This window comes from Dendrobates tinctorius, unplaced genomic scaffold (genome assembly GCF_039654945.1).
Source record: "Dendrobates tinctorius isolate UK_male_01 unplaced genomic scaffold, ASM3965494v1 ptg000111l, whole genome shotgun sequence".
In the NCBI taxonomy this organism is placed as follows: Eukaryota; Metazoa; Chordata; class Amphibia; order Anura; family Dendrobatidae; genus Dendrobates; species Dendrobates tinctorius.
The window spans coordinates 9512564-9537718 of NW_027361779.1; the positions used below are offsets into that span (position 1 = coordinate 9512564).

The 25155-nt window shown below is 39.9% G+C and overlaps 1 protein-coding gene across 1 annotated transcript; it reads left to right on the plus strand.

The window, feature by feature from the left end:
• Positions 1–3390: 3390 nt before the first annotated feature.
• Positions 3391–19803, plus strand: LOC141100825 (troponin C, slow skeletal and cardiac muscles-like). Its single transcript, XM_073589502.1, has 6 exons — positions 3391–3473; positions 11441–11471; positions 11979–12125; positions 12300–12414; positions 12873–13009; positions 17635–19803. Exons 1-6 carry the CDS (start codon positions 3450–3452, stop codon positions 17664–17666), a joined length of 486 nt encoding a protein of 161 aa, XP_073445603.1. The 5' UTR covers positions 3391–3449; the 3' UTR covers positions 17667–19803.
• The last annotated feature ends 5352 nt before the right edge of the window (positions 19804–25155 follow it).

Consider the following 25155-nt stretch of genomic DNA (forward strand, 5'->3'; position numbering starts at 1 on the left):
CTTCTCGGTGTTACAATCTCAATGTTGAAGAGTATGTATATATCTGTATTCATTGTAAATATTCTAATAGAAATAAAATAGGAAGAGTACGTTACTGTTTATTAGAAAGACCCTCATCTAGAGGTCACATGTATTTGATGTTTCAAGGTCACTTTACAGATTCTGAAGAGGACAAATTTTGGCTACTACACTCTACTGTTATGATTCCACAACTCAGTGTGTCTTGAATGCAGTGATTGACACCTCGTCATCCAGTCTAGTGCAGGGGCTTGCTGAGCAGTCTATGCTTTGAAAGACAGCTTGGTCATCCAATCTGAGACTGGTGTTCCATACAGTATAATGAGCCCCATACAGTGTTCCATACAATATAATGCACCACATATAATGCTCCATACAGAATAATGGATCCCATATAATGGTCCATACAGAATAATGACCTTCATATAGTGTTCCATACAATATAATGGACCCCATATAATGTTGCATACAGAATAATGGATCCCATATAATGCTCCATACAGAATAATAGATCCAATATATTGCTACATACATAACGAGCCCCATATAAGGCTCCATACATAATGGGCCCCATATAATGCTCCATACATAATGAGCCACATATCATGCTCCATACAGTATATGATTGGCTCCATATATTGTTCCATACATAATGAGCCCCATATATTGTTCTAAACATAATGAGCCCCACATAATGCTCCATGCAGTATGATGGGTCCTATAAAATGCTCCACTATATAATTAGACCCATATAATGCTCCAGTATATGATGGGACCCATATGATGCTCCATATATAATGGGCCCCATATAAAGCTCCATATATAAAGGCCCCATATGATGCTCCAGTATATAATGGGCCCCATATGATGCTCCAGTATATAATTGGCCCCATATAATGCTTAAAATATAAAAAAAATAAATATATAAAAAATTAAATACTCACCTCTCCTTGCTAGCTGCTTCTCTGCTTCGGACTCCTCAGTGTTGCATTATCCAGATCTCTGCACTGTTACTCTTCAGGCAGAGGGTGCATCATTGCACCTCCTACATCAGAGTCAAAAGATGCGGAAGATGCCGCAGCACAGGAATGGGGAGAGGTAAGTATTACAAGTACTGGGACCCTGAGCAAGAGGTAGGGGGCCTACTCGCAGGTACTCACACCTGGCCCCCATAGCGTGCCGGAGTCCCCAACAGCAAGTGGGCTCCTCATCTGCTCAGGGCTCCAGATGCACTGGGTGCTGATGACAGCCCTGGGTTCAGGTCCAGGTTTAAGTTTGGGTCAAACTCTGGTACCCAAACCAAACTTTGGACTAAAGTTCTGTTATGATTGAGTCACCGTAGGAGGCAAAAACAGAAATACTAGCTAAGTCCAGAAAGCCTAAAGACAGAAAGGGAAATCTAAACTGCCCCAGAGCAGACCCCAAAACAATAGGCAGCCCCCAACATATAATGACGGTGAAGCAAGATAAAAAAACACTCACACAGATAGAAAGATAGGCTGAGCAAATGATGGGGCCCAAGCTAACTACATAGGACAGGATAGAAAAGCTGCTGTCTGTAATCCGCCAAAACCCTATCAAAACAAGAGCCAAAAGCTGATAGGGAAAAAAGCCCTGAAGACGCTAGGCTTCAAAAAGGCTATATCAGTACTCAGGTATTTTCTGAAGACAGAGCAAAAAGGAATTCAGCACACCCCAGCAGGGAATGGCAGAAATCCAGAAAAACAAGGAAAAACAAAACAAAACACAGATGCAAAAAACAGAGCAGAAAACTTAGCTTTTGAGGAGCAGGAATCAGACTGGTCTCCTAGAATCCCTCAGAGAGATCACCAGCAAGGCAGAAGGGCGTCAGCTGCCTTATATCCAGTCAGCAATTCCCGTCACCCAGTCATCATCATCCTGCCCAGATGCTTGGTAATCAGCCTCACTACCTTCCTTCACCAGAAGAGGGAGTTCATCAGACCTCAATGGTGAAGGGGAAAATGAACTCACAACAAGTTCGACCAAACTTAACGAACTCGAACTTCCATGGGATAACTTATCCCTACAGATGAGGTCTTATTCTCACCTGTGTTTGGGGATCAAACTACACCATTCAAGTCAATGAGGATCTGTGGACTGCACATGCAAATCAGAAGGCTTTTATTTTTCTTCCATGTCTCACGGATGTCATTTTATTGGCTTGGACAAGAAAACAAAGGAATCAGAATAAATCAGAAGCAACTGGGTTGCATCTAGGATGATCCCTAGCAGTGATGTGTGAATGCAGCCTTAAGGCCCCGTCACACATAGCGACTTACCAGCGATCCCGACAATGATATCAACGTGTCAGGAACGCTGGTGAATCGCTATGTGATCGCTGGTGAGCTGTCAAACAGACAGCTTCACCAGCGATTAGCACAGCGACGCCGCGCGTGCGGCATCGCTGTGTTCAGCACTGATTCTTGTCAAAAATAGAATTAAAATAAAAAATATTGTTATTCTCACCTTCCGACATCCCGCGCAGCATTCCTCTCTCCACGCTCCGGTCCCAGTGATCCTTTGCGAGAATTACCGCGATGACGTCCGTTCTCGCGGGATCGCGAAGTCTCGCGGTCATTCTTGCAAAGGATTACTGGGACTGGAGCGTGGAGAGAGGTGGGAATGCTGCGCGGGACGCCGGAAGATGATAATAGTAATATTTTTTATTTATTTATTTATTATTTTATCGCTGATCGCTGGTCTCCCGCCTGTCACACGCAGCGATGCGTGCTGGCCAGCGGGAGATCAGCGACAAAAGAAATGTCCAGAGATTTCCCAGAGCAATCAGTGATAGCGGCAGGGGGGGCCGCTCGCTCATCGCTGTCACACACAGCGATCTCGCTGTTGAGATCGCTGTTGTGTCACAAAACTTGTGACTCAGCAGCGATCTCGCTAGCGAGATCGCTATGTGTGACGGGGCCTTTACACTTCTTATGATGCAATTTGAATAAAAAGGCTTTAGTTGAAAAAAATATATTAAACTCTACATGTGCTAAGGTAGATTTATACATAAAGCTGTTTGATCGTCCCTTTAAAAAAAATGATGCTACACTAATGAGAACAAAAGGCATAGTAGGTACTAGCAGTAAGAATTTATGTGCATAACTAGCTTAAAATTAGAGCAAGGTGTTACTGCACACCTCTGAAAAAGGAATTAAATCTTTGTCTTGTCTCTCAAGTATATAAATAAATGCACTTGTGAGTATGTTGTACTTACAAGTCTTATATTCTCAAGGGGATGGAACGGAAACTGTTAAATGATATGAGTCTGATGGTATGCTCAGGAGGGAGTGACTACTGAGTGCACTTTAAGAGTCAGTGTGTGACCTCTATATAAAGCTCAGCACTCAATTGTCATTCAGAGAGCACAGTCTCATCTCTGCCGGGCTCTTTACCAAACCTCACTCATCATGGATGATATTTACAAGGCAGCGGTATGTGAGACTATTTCTCATTTCCAAAACAATAATGAACATTTTAATAAAAGCATGAGTGTCTGCAACTAACAAATATTGATACAATGTTTAAATTACCATATGGTACCATTTCTTTTAATGTCTATTGTTTTTCAGATAAATATTATTTTAACACATATAAAGCCGAGCAGAGTTTGACATTGCTTGTCATTTGTATGTTAACCATGATGTTATAAAAACATTTCTGCAGTTTTAGATAGGACTGCAGTTTAACCTGTTACTCTAGGTCATCTCGAAGAGTTGTCCCATTCAATATGCAAAGCAGGAGCATGCCAATTTTAACTTTGCTCCAGCCGCGATAGCATGGACTAAATGAATACAATCCTGTGAATAGTATCAGTACAAGTGGTGTCACAATATACTGATTAAGACACAGTATTTGTTATAGCAATATTGTAAGAATTACCGTATTCCCAGCTCCAACATGTCATTTAGTAACCTTGCCCTTGTCTTATTGTAACTTATCTGATACCATAAGGGTTGTTCATGCACCTTATAAGAAGATGTTATTTTCTGTATCTTGATGTGACTTAATATGTTATTTTTGAGCAGGACAATAAGACATGGTAAGCCTGATTAAGTAAAAGGGTAAATGTGATACATCACTGATAACGGGAGGAAGGTCAGGTTTGGGAAGTAAAAGCTCCACATACAATAATGTCTATGAGGTCGGGTGTATCAATGACATTCTGGAATGTAAATGGTTTCAGTCTTGTGGCTCTTTTGTTCTTTAATTCTGCCCTGTGTAAAGGCGAATGACAAATAATCTAGCACTGTATGCAGAAGATCAGAATGATGGTGACTGAAAAGCCCATAGATAAACACACAGCTAAAAGCATGCCAGGCACTTAAACAGGGCATTGACCTTCAAATCTGTCTATGGCTGTGACTTAAGGCCCCGTCACACTAAGCGACTTACCAGCGATCCCGACACCAATATCAAGGTGTCAGGATCGCTGGTAAGTCGCTATGTGATCGCTGGTGAGCTGTCACACAGACAGCTTCACCAGCGTTCAGCACAACGATGCCGAGCGCCCGGCATCGCTTGCCATCCCTGTAAAAAATAGAATCAAAATAAAAAATATAGTTATTCTCACCTTCCGACGTCCCGTTCAGCCATCCTGCCTCTCTCCACGCTCCGGTCCCAGTGATCCTTTGCGAGAATGACCGCGAGATGTCACGGTCTCGAGGGATAACAAAGTCTCGCGGTCATTCGTGCAAAGGATCACTGGGACCGGAGCGTGGAGAGAGGCAGGATGGCTGAACGGGACGTCGGAAGGTGAGAATAACTATATTTTTTATTTTTTTTATTATTTTTTACACCTGATCGCTGGTCTCCCGCCTGTCACACACAGCGATGCGTGCTGGCCAGCGGGAGACCAGCGACCAAAGAAATGTCCAGAGGTTTCTTCCAGCAATTAGCGATACCGGCAGGGGGGCCGCTCGCTGATCGCTGTCACACACAGCGATCTCGCTGGTGAGATCGCTGTTACATCACAAAAGTTGTGACTCAGCAGCGATCTCGCTACCGAGATTGCTTAGTGAGACGGGGCCTTTAAAGGCCTCTTTCACACTTCAGTCTTTTGGAGAGAGAGATAGAGATTTTATTTGCCAGAATGGATTTTGGCGTTAAATTAAAGGACTAGAAATGATTCCAGGCATGCTCAGTTGAAAAAAACGGAATCCAGTGACGGATCCGTCTTTTGACGGACAGCAACAGATCCTGCGCCCATAGGCTTCCATTATAGCCAACGACGGATGGCGCTGGATCCGTCGCTGTCCGACTTTTCGACGTTGACAAAAAACGTTACTATGTCCGTTGTATCCAGCCGACGGACACAGAATATCCGGCGGATCCATCAAAAGACGGATGAAACGTGCGGCCATCCGTCACAATCCGTCACTAATACAAGTCTATGAGAAAAAAACGGATCCAGCATGAAAAAACGCTGGATTCAGTTTTTTCAAAAAACGACGGATTGTGACTGATGGCAAAAATCTGAAGTGTAAAAGAGGCCTTACACAAAGAAAATTCATGGAGAGCTGTGTACACGGATTGTACCTACAAGACAAACTTCTTACATGAAACATTAACATCTACAAAAGCAGAATTCAGCGTAGGACCTAGCAGACACTTAATTCACTTCTCAAGAATATCCCAGCCCATAAAAGGTTAAATTACTTAGGGCTTCAAGCCCTTAAAATATACAGCTCACAGAGTATATGCTGTAAAGTCCTGTCAACGCTATTCAACGCCAGGAGGGAGTGTTTTTACTTATAATGATTGTCAAAGAGCAAGTGGCAGGCAGGAGGTCTTCACGATTCACCTTGCATTTGTCCTTTTCAGCTGGATGCCAGGCACTACATAAACATCAAACTCTGCTTCCTTGCACTGTATAATGGGAGTTTTTAGTTAATTTAACCAATATAAATGCCTTTATTGAAAGGATTATTTCTATGCTGAACATTTATACATAATCCCTCGCCTCTGGGACTTATGTCTGTCACAAGTATGGAGCCCAGGACAGTGCTGCTGTCATCAGTGAGGAGGTGCTAAGTGCTGCAGAACTCCTGTATAAATAAATGGAGACAGGCCTGCAAGCAAGGCCACCATTACAGACAGCAAGAGATAAGATATTGTTCTAGAGATCAACGCACACACTGTGGATATGCCAGAAATATCTGTACTATATATATATATATATATACTGTGTGTGTATATATATATATATATATATATATATATACTTACAATGGGTACGGAAATTATTCAGACCACTTTAAGTTTTTCACTCTGTTTCATTGCAGCAATTTGGTAAAATCAAAAAAGTTCATTTTTTTCTCATTAATGTACACTCTGCACCCCATCTTGACGGAAAATAAAACAGAAATTTAGAAATTTTTACGAATTTATTAAAAAAGAAAAACTGAAATATCACATGGTCATAAGTATTCAGACCCTTTGCTCAGACACGCATACTTAAGTCAGATGCAGTCCATTTCCTTGTGATCCTCCTTGAGATGGTTCTACTCCTTCATTGGAGTCCAGCTCTGTTCAATTAAACTCATAGGACTTGATTTGTAAAGACACACACCTGTCTATATAAGACCTCACAGCTCACATTACATGTCAGACCAAATGAGAATCATGAGGGCAAAGGAACTGGCCAAGGAGCTCAGAGATAGAATTGTGGCAAGGCACAGATCTGGCCAAAGTTACAAAAGAATTTCTGCAGTACTCAAGGTTCCTAAGAGCACAGTGGCCTCCATAATCCTTAAATGGAAGAAGTTTGGGACCTCCAGAAGTCTTCCTAGACCTGGTCGTCTAGCCAAACTGAGCAATCATGGGAGAATAGCCTTGGTGATAGAGGTAAAGAACAACCCCAAGATCACTGTGGCTGAACCCCACAGATGCAGTAGGGAGATGGAAGAAAGTTCCACAAAGTCAACTATCACTGCAGCTCTCCACCAGTTGGGCCTCTATGGCAGAGTGGCCCCCACAGAATCCTCTCCTCAGTCCCAGATATATGAAAGCCCTCATAGAGTTTGCTAAAAAAAAAACACATGAATGACTCCCAGACTATGAGAAATAAGATTCTCTGGTCTGATGAGATGAAGATAGAATTGCTATCTGTAATAGATATGTGGCCTTGCTTGCAGGCCTGTCTCCATATACCGGTGTATATATATGTTGTCTGCATATTTTGCAGATCAGAACTGATTGGACAAATTGTGGTTTTTCCAACAGTTGATAAGTTTTTACTATAAAAATCAAGAAGGATAAGAAGCCCATTTGCACCAAATAAACTAGGGAAAGCTGCATTATGACCATTATGAATTATTAAACACAGCAGAGTCCCATCTGTTCAGGTCAGAATAAAATAATTCTGTTGTACATATGACATTTTAGCAAAGCTGCAAAATAAATTAAAAATAAAACTAATTATTCACCATTGATTAAAAAAACAAAGAGTTTAAAAAAAATACTTATTAATATTTATAACTAATCATGATATTGATGATGGATGTTTCTGAGAGATACATTTCATTAAACCTCTAGGCATATGAATATCTCACCTATGTATAGTAACTAAGCTTGAACAATGGGCTATCATCCATGTGCAGCTGTTTTATCTGAAGTGTTAAGCTAGTGTAGTCATACAAGGTTGGTCATGACTTTTAGTACACTGCATGAAAAAATTTTGTATCCTTTTTTTCCTAAACCCAAAGTGATACATTTATTTCTAAAAGGAATTGAGTCCAAAACACTCTAAACTTTATGCCAAAGTACTATTTTATGCACAGCTCTATACAACTTTTGTTTTGTGAAGAGCCTTAAAATGAAATGCACAACCGTTTATGGGGCCATACTATACCTACCTATTCAGAATTTACTTTTCGATCAGATGTAAGTTTAAAAAATTGTTTTCACACCATTTGCCCTAAAATTAATGAGGTGTTTCACTAGAAGCATTGCTTCTAAACATTAGCCCCATATGGTGGCATCTGGAGAATTTATTGCTCTAGAGCCCTAAGGAGAGCTGTACACATATTGGTATGTGCATGAGGCCCAAGAGTGAACTTTCATTAGTATATAGCATGATTTCTATATCAACAGCAAACGTGGTACGGTATATTATTTATTATGATCCTGTATATTATTGCATAAAAAGTTTAAAGAATATATTAACATTTCTTACCAGTTGGGTACATGTCATAAATTATGAAAAAAATCCATATATATGATATGCTAGTGCAGGGGTCTCAAACACAAAGCCCGTAGGCCACATGAGGCCCCTGAAGTTGCTTCATGTGGCCTGCAGAACCCTTGATGATCGTGGCCCAGTCCAAGTGACGGCCAACAGCAGTGTTTTTTTTCAGCTGAACATGGGTCCTTCGACTCACATTCAGTTGAAATGCATTGTCGAGCAAAGACAAGCTCTCTGCACTGAAGTAGTAAAGCCAGCCGCCGGCCAATAAGAGGCTAGCAAGCAGCTAACATCAGTGTGCCACCTCGGTGTCACTGACATGCGCTGGCACACCGATGTTAGCTGTTGGCCTCTGATTGGCCAGCGGCTGGCATTACCATTGCTGTGCAGAGAGCTTGTCTCTGCTCGGCAATGCATTTCAATTGAATGTGTGTCGAAGGACCCAGGTTCAATTTAAATAAAGCACTGCCATTGGCGGACTCCAGAACTGGGCTTCTAATGTCAAGGGGTCTATCGTGCCTGCAGGCTGCATGTGCAGAAAAAAGGATGCTGAGGGCATGGAGGATAGTTGAGAAAAATCTTTTTTTTCTTTAATGTATATGTGAAAAACGGTATAATATGGGACATTACTACAATACAGTGACCTGGATGAGGACTTTACTACATGATTTGAACCTGGATCGAGATATTACTACAATATGAGGACAAATTTCAGGCATTATTACAAGATGAAGATGAGGATAGTCAATTATTACAAGAAGGGTACCAGTATGGGGCATTATGACAAGAAGGTGACCAGGAAGGAGCATTAATACAAGATGAGGACTAGGATGGGGCACATAACTACAAGATGCTTGCCATAATTACCATATTGTTCTAACTGTAAGAGAATATTACTGTATGTGGGCAACTGGGGGAAAAAATTGTAAAAATGTAAAAAATAAATAAAGCTTGAAAAAATCTTTTGCCACTCAAAATGATGTTTTATATATAAACTAAAGTAAATAAAGAAGTTATTATTATCACCACATCCATAACGACCCAAGCTATAAAACTCTGCCAAAACCCATACAATGTATGCCATTTAAAAAATCAAATAAACATGTCACAAATGTTAAAAAAGAATCAAAATGTGTATAGAAAAATAAATGGTATCACTAAAAATGTCACTTTCCCTTGTAAATAATGTGGCCCCACAATTTCCAATTTTTCCTATATGCGGCCCATATACTCAGCCAACTTTGAGACCCCTGTGTTTTAGTGTGTTTTCTTATGATAAAAATTATAAAAACATAAATACTCAAGTGTTGCACAAGTCGATCTGTAAGCACATTAGGCCCGATTGCTTTTTTATTCTAAGTCACCTTTCATTTTTTATCTTTTGGTATTCTCTGAAGTTTTTTGCTCCAAATTCATCAATATGGTGCACACAGTTTATGAATTTTGTGCAATGTCAAATATAGTAGTTTTCCCCTTTGCCTTAAACCAATTTTGAGGTTCTTTAGAGCGAAAAAGTTTTGAAAATTTTCACAAAAATTGCTAAAAAATAAAATTATGGTGTTCATAAAATCCTTTAGATCCCCAGGGGGATCTAAAGAATATCTACGACAAATTTTGCAACTTTTTTGAAAAACCACAAATGATGAATCAGGAAAAAACATCTAGAAACGCTAAACTTGCCCACAGTGACAAAGTAAATAAAAATATAGTCAATCACATATAAAATAGACTTCATGTAAAGGTGGAAATGAAAAGATGAACAAGAAAAAAGAAACCTAAAACTTGACAAATATACAGGCGTAAATATAATAATGAATGGGGCCCAGTCAGTCACATTTGTTATTATGTAATTCTTTCTATACTATGTTCTGCTTTTTATCATACGTGACTATAATTAAAATAATGTTAAAATATTATTGTAAAAGTTATCCTCAAGGATATACTTCTTACTAAACAATTAAGGAGAGAAATCTGTGTGTCAAGTACCTGTACCTCTATGACTACATAAGGTAAGGCAAATGTTGGGCTAAATTTGGTTCACGTTTCAGTATGTGGAGCAGATAAAAGGCCTAAGGTTAAATACCATTGTAGCTGAGCTACTTGTAACAATCAAATGTTTTATCTCTCTCGCCTAGCCCTTAATGTCTAAGCTAGAAATAGGAATAGGACACATGCAACAAGGGTTTGGTTACTTTAAACTAGTAATGAACATATGGCTACTTTACTTAGTGTCTGTGTATCCAGGCATCTGTTTTGAAGGGTAGGACAATAAAATCGGTGCCTTGCAGCTGATATTTCTTATCTGAAAGTGATGACACATGGGACTCACATTTCACACTCAAATACTATGGCATCAATTATCTCCTAAGCAGCAGCATAAACTCAGATGACAGCTAATTCCCCATGCAATTTATCAATTTACCGTCAAAACAGACCTTCAAGCCTCTGGAGGAACGTTGCTGCTCATAGGCAGAACAGAGGAAGACAGTAAAGCCCCCGTTACACATAGCGATATCGCTAGCAATATCGCTGTAAAGTCACCGATTTTGTGACGTAGCAGCGATATTGCTAGCAATATCACTACATGTGATACTTACCTCCGACCGGCTCCCCCTGATTATCGCTGGTCGCGCAAGAACGTCCTGGACCATTTCTCGTCGGGCGCTTCCTGCTGGGCTTCCTGTGGCGCCGACGAGCGACGTGTGGACGCGGGTGGGAGGACATCAGGATCGCCGCGTCTGACAGGTAAGTAGCGATCCCCGACCCCAGCTATGTCGCTGGTGAGATCTGCCTGTGTGGCAGCTCACTAGCGACCACTTAGCGATGCACCAGCGATCCATATCGTTGTCGGGATCGCTGATGCATCGCTAAGTGTAACGGTACCCTTAGGCCACGTTCACATATTCAGTATTTGGTCAGTATTTTACCTCAGTATTTGTAAGCTGAAACCAGGAGTGGGGGATAAATCCAGGAGTGGTGACGTGTTTCTATTATACTTTTTCTCTGATTGTCCCACTCCTGGTTTTGGGTTACAAATACTGAGGTAAAATACTGACCAAATACTGAACGTGTGAACGTGGCCTGAGGCAAAGGTATTGACCATCATATGTATGGTGATATAAAGTGTATTTGGCAATATTCAGTAATGTTACAAATGTAAGAGTTTTTTTATGTATTAACATGCGCATGTAACATTATTTGCATTCTTTGTTGTAGGTCGAGCAGCTAACAGAAGAACAAAAAAATGGTAAATTCCTGACATACTAATATGTTATGTGTAAATTCATGTGATACATTATAATTAAAATACAAAACAGAGCTTTATAGACATCTGCAAAATGTAATAAATATTAAAATCAGCTGTTCATGGATAAAAAACACATACGGTCTTTAGCCAATCATTAGAGTCATCAGCAAGACTGAAACAAATCATGGAGAAAACAATTTTTTGTTTCTATCATAGCAAAACATTCAGTTTGCTAGCAATATGATAAAGCTCGTACTGATCAAGTCACAGTTTAAGAAATTAAATAATCTTTAGTGGAAGAGATTTAGTGTTTACCTTTAAGTTACTGTAATTCATTGATTTTTTTAAGAATTCTTTCCTTGTTTTTATATATACAGTATATATATTTAAAAAAAATCCATACTGCTACTTGTTTTGGCAACCATATTGCATAAGTAAAATAGGTGCGAAAACTAGCTGTGAGTAATTACTATATTAACTAACATTGCTTAAAATTCTATTCCCTAGAATTTAGAGCAGCTTTTGACATTTTTGTACAAGACGCAGAGGATGGATGTATCAGCACAAAAGAGCTGGGAAAAGTCATGAGAATGCTTGGTCAGAGCCCCACTCCAGAAGAGCTGCAAGAGATGATAGATGAGGTGGATGAAGATGGTCAGTTTTATACTATATTGAATTATAATTTTATTTAATATAAACTTAACCAATGAAACATTTTACCATAAGAAAATAAAAGTTACACTGGATGTTGTATGTTTCTTACAAAGAAGAAAAGAGTATGAGCACTTGTTCTGCCTGTCAATTTATTATAATGATTATCTACAATAGGAAGTGGTACTGTAGACTTTGATGAGTTCTTGGTTATGATGGTCCGATGTATGAAAGATGACAGCAAAGGAAAATCAGAAGAGGAATTAGCAGACCTTTTCCGCATGTTTGATAAGTAAGTGATACAATTTGATGAATTAAAATACCATCATATTATTTTCCTATATGACTGTACAATGCTAAAGAACTTCCATATTCCATTAACTTTACATGATAATTTAGCCTGTCACTTATTTTTCTGATGTAATATCCAGTCTTGCTTTCTAATGTAACAGCAGCTTTTTATGTCATTAGAAGTACTGCATGAAAGTTAGTTTAGACAACATGTCTTTTGAAAAACTGGGACTGAAAATGAAAAGGACCACTGGGTAGGATAGATAGCAACTGATAATACAGGATATGGTGAGAGTAGGAATAAGTAAAAAAAATTATATTTAAAAATAAGTAAAATAATATGAATAAAAAATATTTGCTATTATGCAAAATACAAAGTTATCAAAGTTGGAAAAATTCTTTTTATTTTATTGCAATTATTTTCTAATGCAAAAACTGTTACACAAAATTTCTTAACAGAAATGCTGATGGATACATTGACCTTGAAGAACTAAAGACCATGTTAGAAGCAACAGGTGAAATCATCACAGATGACGACATTGAAGAACTTATGAGAGATGGCGATAAAAATAATGATGACCGAATTGATTATGATGGTGAGTATCTTGTTGTTTTTGGGCTGCATATTTAACAAGTAGTTGTTATTTAATGCATTATTGCTAGAATGAATATAGAATTAATAGTATTCCTTTGTTTTTTGTTCAATATCACAAAACCAAGGTGAAACATTGTTACATGTCTTGATGTTGAGAAAGTCTACGGCTACTGAAAAACTAAAAAATATAGGTTTTAATAAAGTTCACCCAAATACTTCACTTATATTACACACACATTCAAAGTTGGTTAGACAAGAAAACTTGGTGGGAACCCTATGTCGCCTCTGGGATCTATACATCACTTGAACTACTAAGACTACCATACATTGAAAAAGTGGACCATAAGACATGCCATCAGCTCCACTATTGTGTGAATTATAAAACAGTTAAGCTATTGACTCTCTTATACAAACAAGAGAGGTACACAAATCATAGTCAAAATATCTCTTGAAAATTACACCCAGCAACAACTAATGTCTAAATTTGTTGCCCAGACATAATTGACTACACACTTGGGTAGTACATTTCCACCTTCCCTATTAAAACAAAAGCTACATCCTCCTACTTCTTCAAATAGTGGGTCATGCTGTTGACCCCCACAATACAATCAAATTTCATATAATTATCTAGTGATGCAAGAAACAATCAACAACAGGTATTGGCATTCCAACCCAAACTAAGTCCAGGTAAACTATTTATTCAAATGAAAATGTAGTTGGGGCACACTGCTATCCCCAAAAATAACAGTGCTAATATGTTTAACAAAAATATTGCAATTTTTTTTCACTAAATCTCCAGACATTCCATATTGCCTCAGCCACACACTCCTAATTTCCTGCTTTACCACAGACTCCTTACTTCCTGCTTTACCACACACTCCTAATTTCCTGTATCACATCTCATTTTATGGTCCTTGGGACTTTGGGGCATCTAATGAATACCTGTGACATTGCCATTCAGTACATTGATATATCATCAGTATGTAATGTTAAGTACAATGCAAAACAGTATATGTAAGTATAACTTAGAGGCATATATGGAATTAAATAAAGACCACAAATGCTTCAATTACAATATCAAAATAACATTATGAACTCCTACCCCCTGTCTAGGGAATACCCATACAAATATATTAAGAATTTAGGCTCAATTTCTTCTCAACATCACATCTCAGGGAAAGTTGGAAAGATATAAGGAGTATTAAGGTTAAACAGGATATCCAAGATTGGAAAAAACATGTCTATTTTCTCCCCAAAAGAGTACCACGGCTATCCATGCCTTATGCAAGGTTTTGCAATTTAGCTTCATTAATTCTAATGGAACTGAACTTTTGTACCACATATGACCTATGGACCACTGTGTCACTGTTGCTGGAAGAAAGATTGTGTTGTTTTTTTTTCCAATTCTGGACAAACTTTTCATCTACTGTCACAACTGACCTTTAGAGTAGGTGCATGATAAGCACATCCTTAAGAGCCTACTAAAATTGATTTCCATAGTAGTTTGAGTTTGAAAAATAATGATGAATAAAATAGGGGTCCAATTCTGTTAAATTATTGTCATACAGACACAAAATATCAATCCGTGGAAAAGACCCTTACAAACGCAACAATAAATCAGACCTATTTCTTTCTCTATATGACAGTAGAAGGACAGTTAGAGAGCTATCTACTAATTGGTATCTCTCTTGATAAACTCTCCCCTCTCCAATCCATCCTTAATGCAGCAGCCAAGATCATATTGCTTTCCAACCTATACATGGATGCCTCTACCCTGTGCTAGCCCATATGCTACACAGCCCAATATAAACTTATCACACTCACCCACAAAGCACTTCACATTTTAGCACCACCTAATTTCTCCTCACTTAGCTCTGTCTACCACCCTACCCATACCCTCCATTCGGCAAATGACCTAAGGCTAACATCCTTAATAATCCAAACTTCTTATTCCCATCTCCAAGACTTCTTGCGTGCTGCAAATGCACTACCCAGGAAAATTCAATTGATTCCTAAAACTAACACTTATAAGTGTGGCCTAAAAATGCATTTCTTTAGACTGGCCTATTGCCTCACCTTACTTATATAAATATTGCCCTTTCAAAATTTTCTTCCATATCAGGACCCCCGGTACCTTCTGTTTCCACCCCTTCCAAGCACTTATTAGCCATCTGTATTGTATAGGTACTGGCTGATGACCGGTTCATTTAGCAGGATGTTAATATCCTTTTTACTATATACCTTTTGTGGCTTCCCTGTTCCCTCATAGATTGTGGCTTACGAGATTGTGGCTTGTTGAATCATATTTACTCTGTAATGTCTTTGTTACTGCTCAGCGAGACAAGCCTCCAGGAGTGGACCCTCTGGATCGTGGCACCGAGGGCCCCCGGGTGAGCAAGCAGGTGGTGCCGACCCCTATACAGGGATCCTTAGGAGCAGGCCCAGGGGTTTTAGTACCACGATAGCATGTACCAAGAGGGAAGGCTCTTTAGCGAAGCAGGAAAGTCCCTCCACAGGACAGACAGAGCACAGGACACCAGGACAGAGTGGGATAGGATAGGACTGGAGTAGGACTGCAGGCGAGGACCACGGAACAACAGGACGGAGAAGGACACAGGAGACAGGACTGGAGTAGGACTGCAGGAGAGGACCACGGAACAAAAGGACAGAGCAGGACACAGGATACAGGGCTGGAGTAGGACTGCAGGAGAGGACCACGGGCAGCAGGACGGAGCAGAGATACAAGAGACAAGGCTGATGGGACACAAGCCGGAAAGCGTACGTAAACTCAGGAAACAATGGGAAGCAGGCCTGACTTGCTATGGAACACAAAGATCAGGTGCCTCCATTAAAGGAGAGCGGCCTGATATACCCAGATATCGCCTCCCATTGGTCCGGCATGCTTCCGGGTCAGGGCACTGCCGGAGCTCAAGGAGGAGGAAGGAAACGCGGCCTACGGCGCATGCGCACAGAGTGCAGTGACACCGTCGGCCGTCCGCCGGAGAGACGCTGGAGCAGGGAGGTAAGTATGTGGAGGTGATGCGGTGGCCGTGACAGTCTTTATTGTTGGTACAAGTCCCCTCTGTAATGTAAAGTGCTGCAGAATATGTTGCACTGTAGAAATGAAAAATTATTATTATTATTATTATTATTATTAGAGAGCTCGAAAGCGTAATGCCGCATGTAACCTTTAGTTTTAACTGATGATGTTGCTGGAAGAAAGCAGCCATATTAATTTTCAGTAGCTGGCCACCCCTTTAACTACAGTCGTATCTGAACCTTGCAGTAATTGTTTTATAAGCATTTTCATTACCGCTTTCTAAAAGAGCTGAATTTCATAGTAGACTGAATTTAAAATCAAATGACCAATACAATAAAAGTCCTTTTACCCTAAATGATTGTCATATACTGTATGTCTGAGTTATTACTAGTGTTTTCTAATAATTAGTCCATGTAAATGAGCAGAACAATGATTCAAAACCATGTTATTCTTCTTATATTTTGATAGTAATTCATGATATTGCCACTTTAAGGCTTTATGAATACAGTCGCTGAGGTGCACAAAGTGTTATGGATCCATAGTCAATCTGTCGCATATTCTTAAAGGGAGTCTCTCAAAAGGTTTTTGCTATCTAATATGAGAGCAGCATAACATAAAGGCAGAGTCCCTGCTTCCAGTGATATGTCGCTTATTGAGATGCTTGTTGTAGTTTTGATCAAATTAGGAGATTAGAACTATGGGACTAGTAAAGCTGCTGCCATGTAGACCTCTATACTTATGAACTCTGTATAATCCCACCCCCACACTGATTGGCAGCTTTCTGCCTATGCACAGAGAACACACAAAGCTGCCAATCAGTGTTGTGGGGGGGTTATACAGAGCTCAGCATTCAGAGAACTGATAGATCTGCAGCAGACAAAACAGTGATTGTATCAAAATGACAGTGAGCAGCCCAGTAAGTGATCCATCGCTGTAACTAGGGTCTCTGTCACTGTGTCATGCTGCTCTCAGATGGTGTAGCAAAAACCCATAGATTTACTTTAATCATGAGAAAAACGTTAGCACTATGGTGGCTCTTTGAACAGTTTGAATTTTTCAAGACAGCACAGTATATCAAATTTTCAATACAAATGCTGTATCCAACATGTTATCTGTCATAACAAACCATATCTTTACTGACAAATGCGAGGCCGTACTGTACAAGATACAAGTCAAGTTAGCACATTTCTTGTTTTGTTTTTTTATTCATAAGTGCCATACTTCCAAAATCATGGGGTAACGATCTACACCACTAAGTTGCTAAGCAACTGTTTTGTTCCCATTATATCTGTAAGATGCTTTGCTTCACATCAGCTATGTACCAGAGAAGGACAAAAAGGCAAAGTTTAAAAAAAGAATGAGTGTGGGTGCACATTACTTACCAGAAACACACAATACAAAAAGTATCTTTTTATTCTATTTTCCTGCTATGAATACACATACTGTAAGCAAACACAAATAATGTCATGTTCCGACCCGCAAGCTTTCTTAGCAATTAGTGGATCAGAGCTATTTGTTTTATGGCAGATTTGTTTCCTTCATTCCTTTTCCTTGTGCTTATAACAGTTTATCATTCTGTTTTGCAGAATTCCTGGAATTTATGAAAGGCGTGGAATAAACCAAAGAGAGGATTATTTCACCAATCTAATAGTTATTTTCCTTAACAGATAATTTAATGAAACTGTATAAATATTGACAAATGTTCTTCATTAAAGTATCAATGCTCTTTAATTGAGGTTTGTTATTTGCTATAAAATATTTTGTTAGTTGCTCCTTAGCACAACAATACCTTTTCTTCTGTAGGACTATATTGACATACTTCAGTTATTATATGCAAACTGAATAGGATCAAGTGACTCATGCACACAATGTTAGCAGTGTGGTGTGTTGTATGGATTCACAATGTACGTCCCATATATAATAGCCATATTTATAATGTATTATCCGTGAAAGTACATAAAAAACCAAGAACACAAAATGTTGCAGCTCAAGAAAAGTATTAAGTGTTTCTTTTTTTTCCCTCTAACATTTAGGATCCACTTCTGCCATTAGATGAATATACAGAGTAGCAACTAAGGAGCAAATGACAATTTTAAATGGCTTATAGCAAATCACACAAGTGAACCAAAATGCTTAAAAATATCTCCACCCCCACAAAAAAAATCTATATTTGCCATGTAGACTACCAATGGTCACACACCTAAAAATATTGTCTCTGATACTTATCACTTGGATCTCTTTGTTACTATACGCATATGGAAGATGATCAAATTTATTGTGACGTGACAGTCTTAAACATCTGTACTTCTCTTAGTAGATACTAAACTGTATAGCACACTAATATTTTAAAAAAAGAACAGGTGCTTTTCTTTTTTGACTATGTTACTACCTCAGTGGGGATTATTATCTTAGGAGATCAAGAGGGCAATTGCCCCAGGGGTGTAGGATAGGGATGTGCTAGATGAGGGTGTCTGCCCTCACCCACTCTCTCTTGTATGTGCTCTTTTATGAAGCAGCGACCAGAGCTTCTGACTGGTTTTGGCAGCTTGATTCAGGCAATACAGTGTGCATTTCGAGATGTATAGCATAGGAAGACAGAGCACTTAAATGATTATTCCTATCTTGGCCACTCATTGCTGAGATGGGGCTAGCTACCGATCCCAGACATGGGACTACAAAAACAGCCAAGTGGGGCAGAGTTAAGCTATTTGTTTAACTCCCACAAAAATGAATGAAAGTTATAGAAACAGTATTTATGCTGAGTCTACAAATCGGCAGTAATGCCAACAGGGTAGCTACTGTAGCTTCTCCAATGCTGGTTCTGCAATCTTCATTCATGTAGGAGTGGCGCAAACAACTTAGCGCAGTTGAGCACAACTGCTTTGTAACCTTGCCTGTCACGGCTGACACCTAGAAGTTAGTTTTTACTGTCTCAGTCCTGTAAGCCTGAGATGGGAATGATTCTTTACTATGTGTGGAATAATAACGCTGTAGCAGTAGGTGTGTTATATGTTATGCTCACGAACCTAGAGCTTATCCCTATACAATGTGAGTTTGTGTGTGCATTAGGGTAGGTGGTGATACATCGGAATCTCTGCTGCATCAACTTGTCAATTAACTTGTCAATCATGTCAAATCATGTACCAATGTAATAGCTCTGGCATAATGGCTCAAACACTATGTTATGTCACAGCAACCTTCGCTATTTGTCTATTATTGTCATCCTCATTTACAAATAAACTATCAATTTATTACCCTAGCAGTGTGCATGTTACTAGCTGATACTTCTGTATAGTGTCGCTATGCTAGGTTAAAGAAATTATTTTGTGTATTGTACGTATATTACTTGAACTAGTATCCTTTCTCAGTACATTAAACATTTAAGTGCATATGATTTTACTCTTATTTGCAAATAATCAAATGTTTTATTAGTTTTGATATTCGCCTTCAAAAGATCCATAAAAATAAAATATAATAAATTGGAAGGAACAATTTAATAATCTATAATTAAAATGTAATTTAGTAAGCTGTATGAACACTGGAAACATCCTCATTTGTGATCTCTAAAGAAGTATTAGTCATGTAGCATTGACTAAATATTGGAATAGTGAGTCCTTTTGCATTGTGTAATATACAGTACTATTGGTCTTTATATATATATTTTGAATGTTGCCATTTACAAAACAGGACATGGCAGCACAAAAATATCATGATGATTTACTGGCTATAAAATGTAAACTGTGAATAAACTAATTTAAAAATGGATTTCACATAAATGTTATTTGCAATTACACTATCCATGTGTTAGCATCAACAATTCGATAAAATCAGATAAAATCCACTAAATCCACTAAAGTATGCATTACAGATTTTTTTTAGATTTTCTTTGCATTCTCATTAGTTTCCAGGAATGATTAGTACTATTTATTTCCTTATATCTCTTATATAAATTGGGTGTAAATTACCATAACTCATTGGATGGAACCGCAATGTTCTTGGTTAGTTTGTTGGCTTACAAAGAACACTGATTTTTAGTTTAAAAACAGTTCACACCCATATTTATTTGCTCACAACAACAACAAAAACGTTTGTATTGCATTTACACGGCAAAATTATTTCTTTCACAGTACAAAAAATAGCTTTGAGGCATTGTAACCACTAGCTAAAAATTGTGGTACCCCTAGTTGTTAAGATGTAGGTTACCACAATTTTTCCCATTTTACTATCTTCTACTTTACTAGAGGGAGCATAGTGATTGAGAAGGGGTTGTCCATGTAATGGACAACCCCTTTGAAATTATAACAGTTTGTCAACAAAATTTGTCATGGGACCGCAAGTTCTGGTTTGAATTGTTGGCAAATCTTGAGAAAAATGACTTTGTTGTTAAAAAAAAAAAAACAGTCCACAACTATCTTTATTCTTTCATATGTAATGACCAGGCCGAACGTTCCCTGCTATCCACCCCCACACGGTGTCCGTAGCCGAAGGAATTATGGCACACACCGGTCTCGGGTATAACATTTGCTTTTACTTCAGCAGGAACGGGAATTTTAACTTGGAACAAATAAGGAACAGTCTCTCATGGGTAGTCCATGGCAATTACAGTTCACACTTAGATGCTGAGATGAGATTGGGGTCTGGAGCTTTAAGAGCACTGGACAGTGTCTTTTGATATTTTGTAGAGGGAAGTAGATGCAGCAATTAGAGGTTACAGACCTGTACTTGGGGTTATCTCCACAGTGTGTCACGGCACATGCACAAGTACTTATAGGTGAATGTAGAAACTGTGGTGAATCCTGTCATAAAGACTTTAGATGTGGTGAATCCTGTCAGCAATACTTTACATGTGGTGAATCCTGTCAGAAATAGAATGATGTCTGTACAGGTTAGAGGGAACTTTTATGCCTGCAGGAGATCTTGAGGAAAAACCTCCTCCACACGTGTTCTGCTCTCCCTGAAGGCATCCGTCAGACTAAAGAACATTCTAGACTTGCCTGGAAAACAGCTCCTCCTATTGACCATGTGACTAGGAGCTGGCCAATAGGAGACTGAATTCACATCTCAGATCCTTACAAAACAGTAATTCAGTCATTGTACACTTTTTCACCATTAGATGGTGACAGAACACAGCAAACAAGAAATGCATTGCATCTAAAATGAGGGTGACTAGAAATGGAGAATTACAGCTCACAAATAATGTAGAGGGCCAGTTAGAGAGTGAGCAGTAGTGTACAGAATCTACTCACAGTTCAGTATTACTTAAAGGGACAGACACATTCTGGACTGGGTCACTCCATACTTCCCCTCTGAAGATAAGCTGTCCTCGGCGACTGAACGAGTGGTGGACTACTAAAGAAGGAAATATACAGGTAATGTAAAGCAACACCAAGGCAAGCATGCTCATATATATGGGAGAACAATATGCAATAAACATCTGCAAAATATGAAGGTGGAAGTGCCAGTGTGAAATAGAGTCTCTTTCCGCAATATACTATCATCCATATGAAAGGCTCTGGAAAGGCAATTTAGTGGCAACCACCAGTCCATAATAAGTCCACGGCTGCATAGGAAAATAATGCAAATGATAAGCAAAGTGCATGGTATTATCTAGGTGCAGAGGCGTAAACATTACTAAACTCCCTAGCTAACTAAATATACATATGAAACAGGATATTATTATTTTTTTAAGTCTCTGTAGCAGGCTGAAAGTGTTCCCTTTGTGCTTCGCTCTGAGTGCCTCAACCTTTTATCTTCCTCTTGAGCAGGAATGAAACAGTCTGCTGGTTCAGGTGGGATTGGCAAAGGAGCAATAACTGGAGCAGGAATCGAGACTGGGATATATTGATAGCACGGGAGGATAAATTGATAGTGGAAAGGAGACTCTTCCACCGTGGGTTGTCTGGGTGGTGGCTCCAAGGTAGGATTTGGTGTGTAAACCGGCATGATTTGTGGAGGAGGTGAGGACATCACCAGTGGATTCTCTTTTGTACATAACTTCATGCAGTTTCTGTGCACCGTCTTTGGGGCCATTCCGGGTTTCTTCGCTTCATATACATCGGACTCCGGATATATGATAGCTGTAATTGTGTAGGGCTCTGTTTCTCAGAGTGAATCTAGTTTCCCTGTATGGTGGCACTTCTTTAGGCAGACTTTGTCTCCAAGGTGAAGTGGGGAAGCATTAGCTCTTTGATTCCATCTCTATTCCTGTTGACGGTGAGCTTCGCCCCCATGCGGTGATCAACGATCTGCTGGGCTTCATGTATTCTTCGCTGATGCCAGTAAAACAATGGACAGTATTGTTGTAGGTTTCCACTAACTCATCAAGTAGTTGAGGCCATTCAGCTTGTTTGGTAACAGATGCTGTTCGAAGCATATTGATGAAGGTCTGGTTGACTTTCTCACAAAGGCCATTCCCTTGTGGATGATAGGCAGTGGTTTTTAGCTTCTTGCACCCATGGATTTGGCAGAGTTCTTGAAATAGTTGGGACTCAAAGGCAGGTCCATGGTCTGTGAGGACTGCTTCATGGCAACCGTAATGTCTCACATATTCGTGGTAGAATGTGATAGCTGTTGTCCGAGCTGGTCTTTCACCGGTGTAACGGCAACCCACTTAGTATAGTGGTCCACCATGGTAAGGGCATATGTGTAGCCCGAACGCGTTGGAGCTAGCTTCACGTGATCAAGAGCAACTAGTTTGTTCGGTTTCTGAGAATGGAATGGATTAAGAGGAGCTCTGGCATCTTTCTTACCAGCTTTAGTGAGATTGCAAGCTGAACATGCGCTACACCAATTCTCTATTTCTGAACGCATCCCAATCCAGTAGAAGCATTGTCGTACGGTAGCTTCAGTTTAGAATCTGATGTAATCTTTCATCTGAAACAGGGTCCAGGGAATTGCGCAAGATCAAACCCTTTTGAATGAAGAGTCTTTTGCGCTGTCTCTATAGACGATTAAACTCAACATCACGACATCGTCTGCATCATCAGGCAGGTATTCTTCTAGTAGTCAGGTACTCATACATCTCTCCTAGGACACGAGACTCCTTTTGAAGGGCTTGCCATCTCAATGGATCTTGGGACAAATCTGGTTTCGGTTGAGAGACTGCATCAGTTTGTGTAGCAGCAGTGGCGTTCTGTGTAGCAAATCTTTGATAGAAAGGAGTCATCTCAGCGTCTTCCCACAGATCTTCCTCAGGAGGCTCTTCTATGGGCAAATGAGATAACACATCTGCATTGATGTTGATCTTGCCACTGCGATACTTAATGTCAAAGCAGAAACTCGCCAATTTTGAAGCCCATCTCTGCTCCAGAGCACCTAGCCGTGCAGTATTAAGGTGAGCAAGAGGATTATTGTCCATGTAAATGGTGAAGGTGGTAGCCACAAGGTAATCTTTAAACCTCTCGGTGATGGCCCACACAAGAGCTAGCAGCTCTAACTTGAATGAGCTGTAATTGTTATCATTCCTCTCAGCACCTCTCAAGCTTTGGCTGGCATAGGCAATGACTCTCTCTTTGCCATTCTGGACTTGTGATAGTACTGCTCCAAGGCCTTGATAGCTGGCACCCATGTAGAGATAGAAAGGGTGGCAGTAGTCAGGATAAGCCAGAATTGTGTTGTGAGTTCATTTTTCCCTTCACCATTGAGGTCTGATGAACTCCCTCCTCTAGTGAAGGAAGGTAGTGAGACTGATTACCAAACATCTGGGCAGCTAGATGATGACTGGGTGGCTGGAATTGAGGACTGGATATAAGGCTGCCGACGCCCTTCTTCCTGGCTGGTGATTTTCCTGCTGGATTCTTGGAGACCAGTCTGATTCCTGCATCTCAAAGCTAAGTTTTTCTGCTCTGCTTAATACTCTTCAGTTTTGTTTTTGTTTTGCCTTGTTTTTTGGGAGTTCTGCCATCCCCGGCCGGGGGTGAGCTGAATTCCATTTTTGTCTCTGATCTGTTGATATTTTGCTCTGTCTTCAGAATATACCTGAGTGCTGATATAGTCTTTTGAAGCCTAGCGACTTCAGGGCCTGTTTTTCCTATCAGTCGGTTGGCTCATTTTGATAGGGTTTTTGCGGATGGCAGACAGCAGCTTTCCTATCCTGTCCTATGTAGTTAGCTTGGGCTCCATCATTTGCTCAACCTATCTTTCTATCTGTGTTAGTGTTTTCATCTTGCTTCACTGTCATTATATGTTGGGGGCTGCCTATTGCTTTGGGGTCTGCTCTGGGGCAGTTTAGTTTTTCCCCTTTCTGTCTTTAGGCTATATAGTTCTCCGGCTGTGATCGAGGGGTCTAGGGCACCGTAGGAACCCCCCACGGCTACTGCTAGTTGTTGTGGATAGGTTCAGGGGTCTGCAATCCGATAGCTGCCAACCTCTCTGGTTTTTCTGGACTTAGCTGGTATTTTGTTTTTTCCTCCTTCGGTGTCTCATCATAACAGAATTGGAGGGGAAGTTAGTAAGCTTTTCAGCATCTGAAAGGCAGTTTCTTGTCGTTCACACCAATCAATTGGAAGTCTTCTGTTGTAGTGTTCTCTAGGGCAACCTCGTAGCAGTTCTGTAAGGGGTTCTGCTATTTGTGCAAAATGAGGGATGAAGCGGTGGTAGTAGCCTGCAAACCCTAGGAAACTCTTGACTTCTTTCACAGTTCTTGGAGTATCCCAGTCATTCACAGCTGATATTTTGTCAGGATCAGGCTTGATACCTTCGTCACTTACAACATGACCCAGGTATTTGACCTTCGGCTTGAGCAGATGGCACTTTGATGGTTTTAGTTTCAGGCCATGTTCAATGAGTACCTGGAATACTTCTGCAAGATGGCGTAAGTGTTCTTCATAAGTATGGGAATACACGATCACATCATCAAGATATAACAGAACACTTTGGAAGTTGAGGTGACCAAGATATCTCTCCATGAGTTGCTGAAATGTAGCAGGGGCAGTGCATAACCCAAATGGCATACCATCAAACTCGTAGAGTCCCATAGGGGTGGTGAAGGCTGTCTTCTCTCTATCTTCAGGAGCCATGGGTACCTGCCAATAGCCACTGGTCATGTCAAGAGTGGAGAAATATGCAGCTGAGCCAAGAGCTGTGATGGATTCTTCAATCCATGGAAG

Bases quoted from the DNA above. Each gene is read 5' to 3' on its own strand.
- LOC141100825 (XM_073589502.1), top strand. From the start codon at position 3,450: ATGGATGATATTTACAAGGCAGCG. The intron at 11,472-11,978 runs GTAAATTCCTGA...TCTATTCCCTAG, and splicing joins AACAGAAGAACAAAAAAATG to AATTTAGAGCAGCTTTTGAC. The intron at 12,126-12,299 runs GTCAGTTTTATA...TATCTACAATAG, and splicing joins AGATGAGGTGGATGAAGATG to GAAGTGGTACTGTAGACTTT.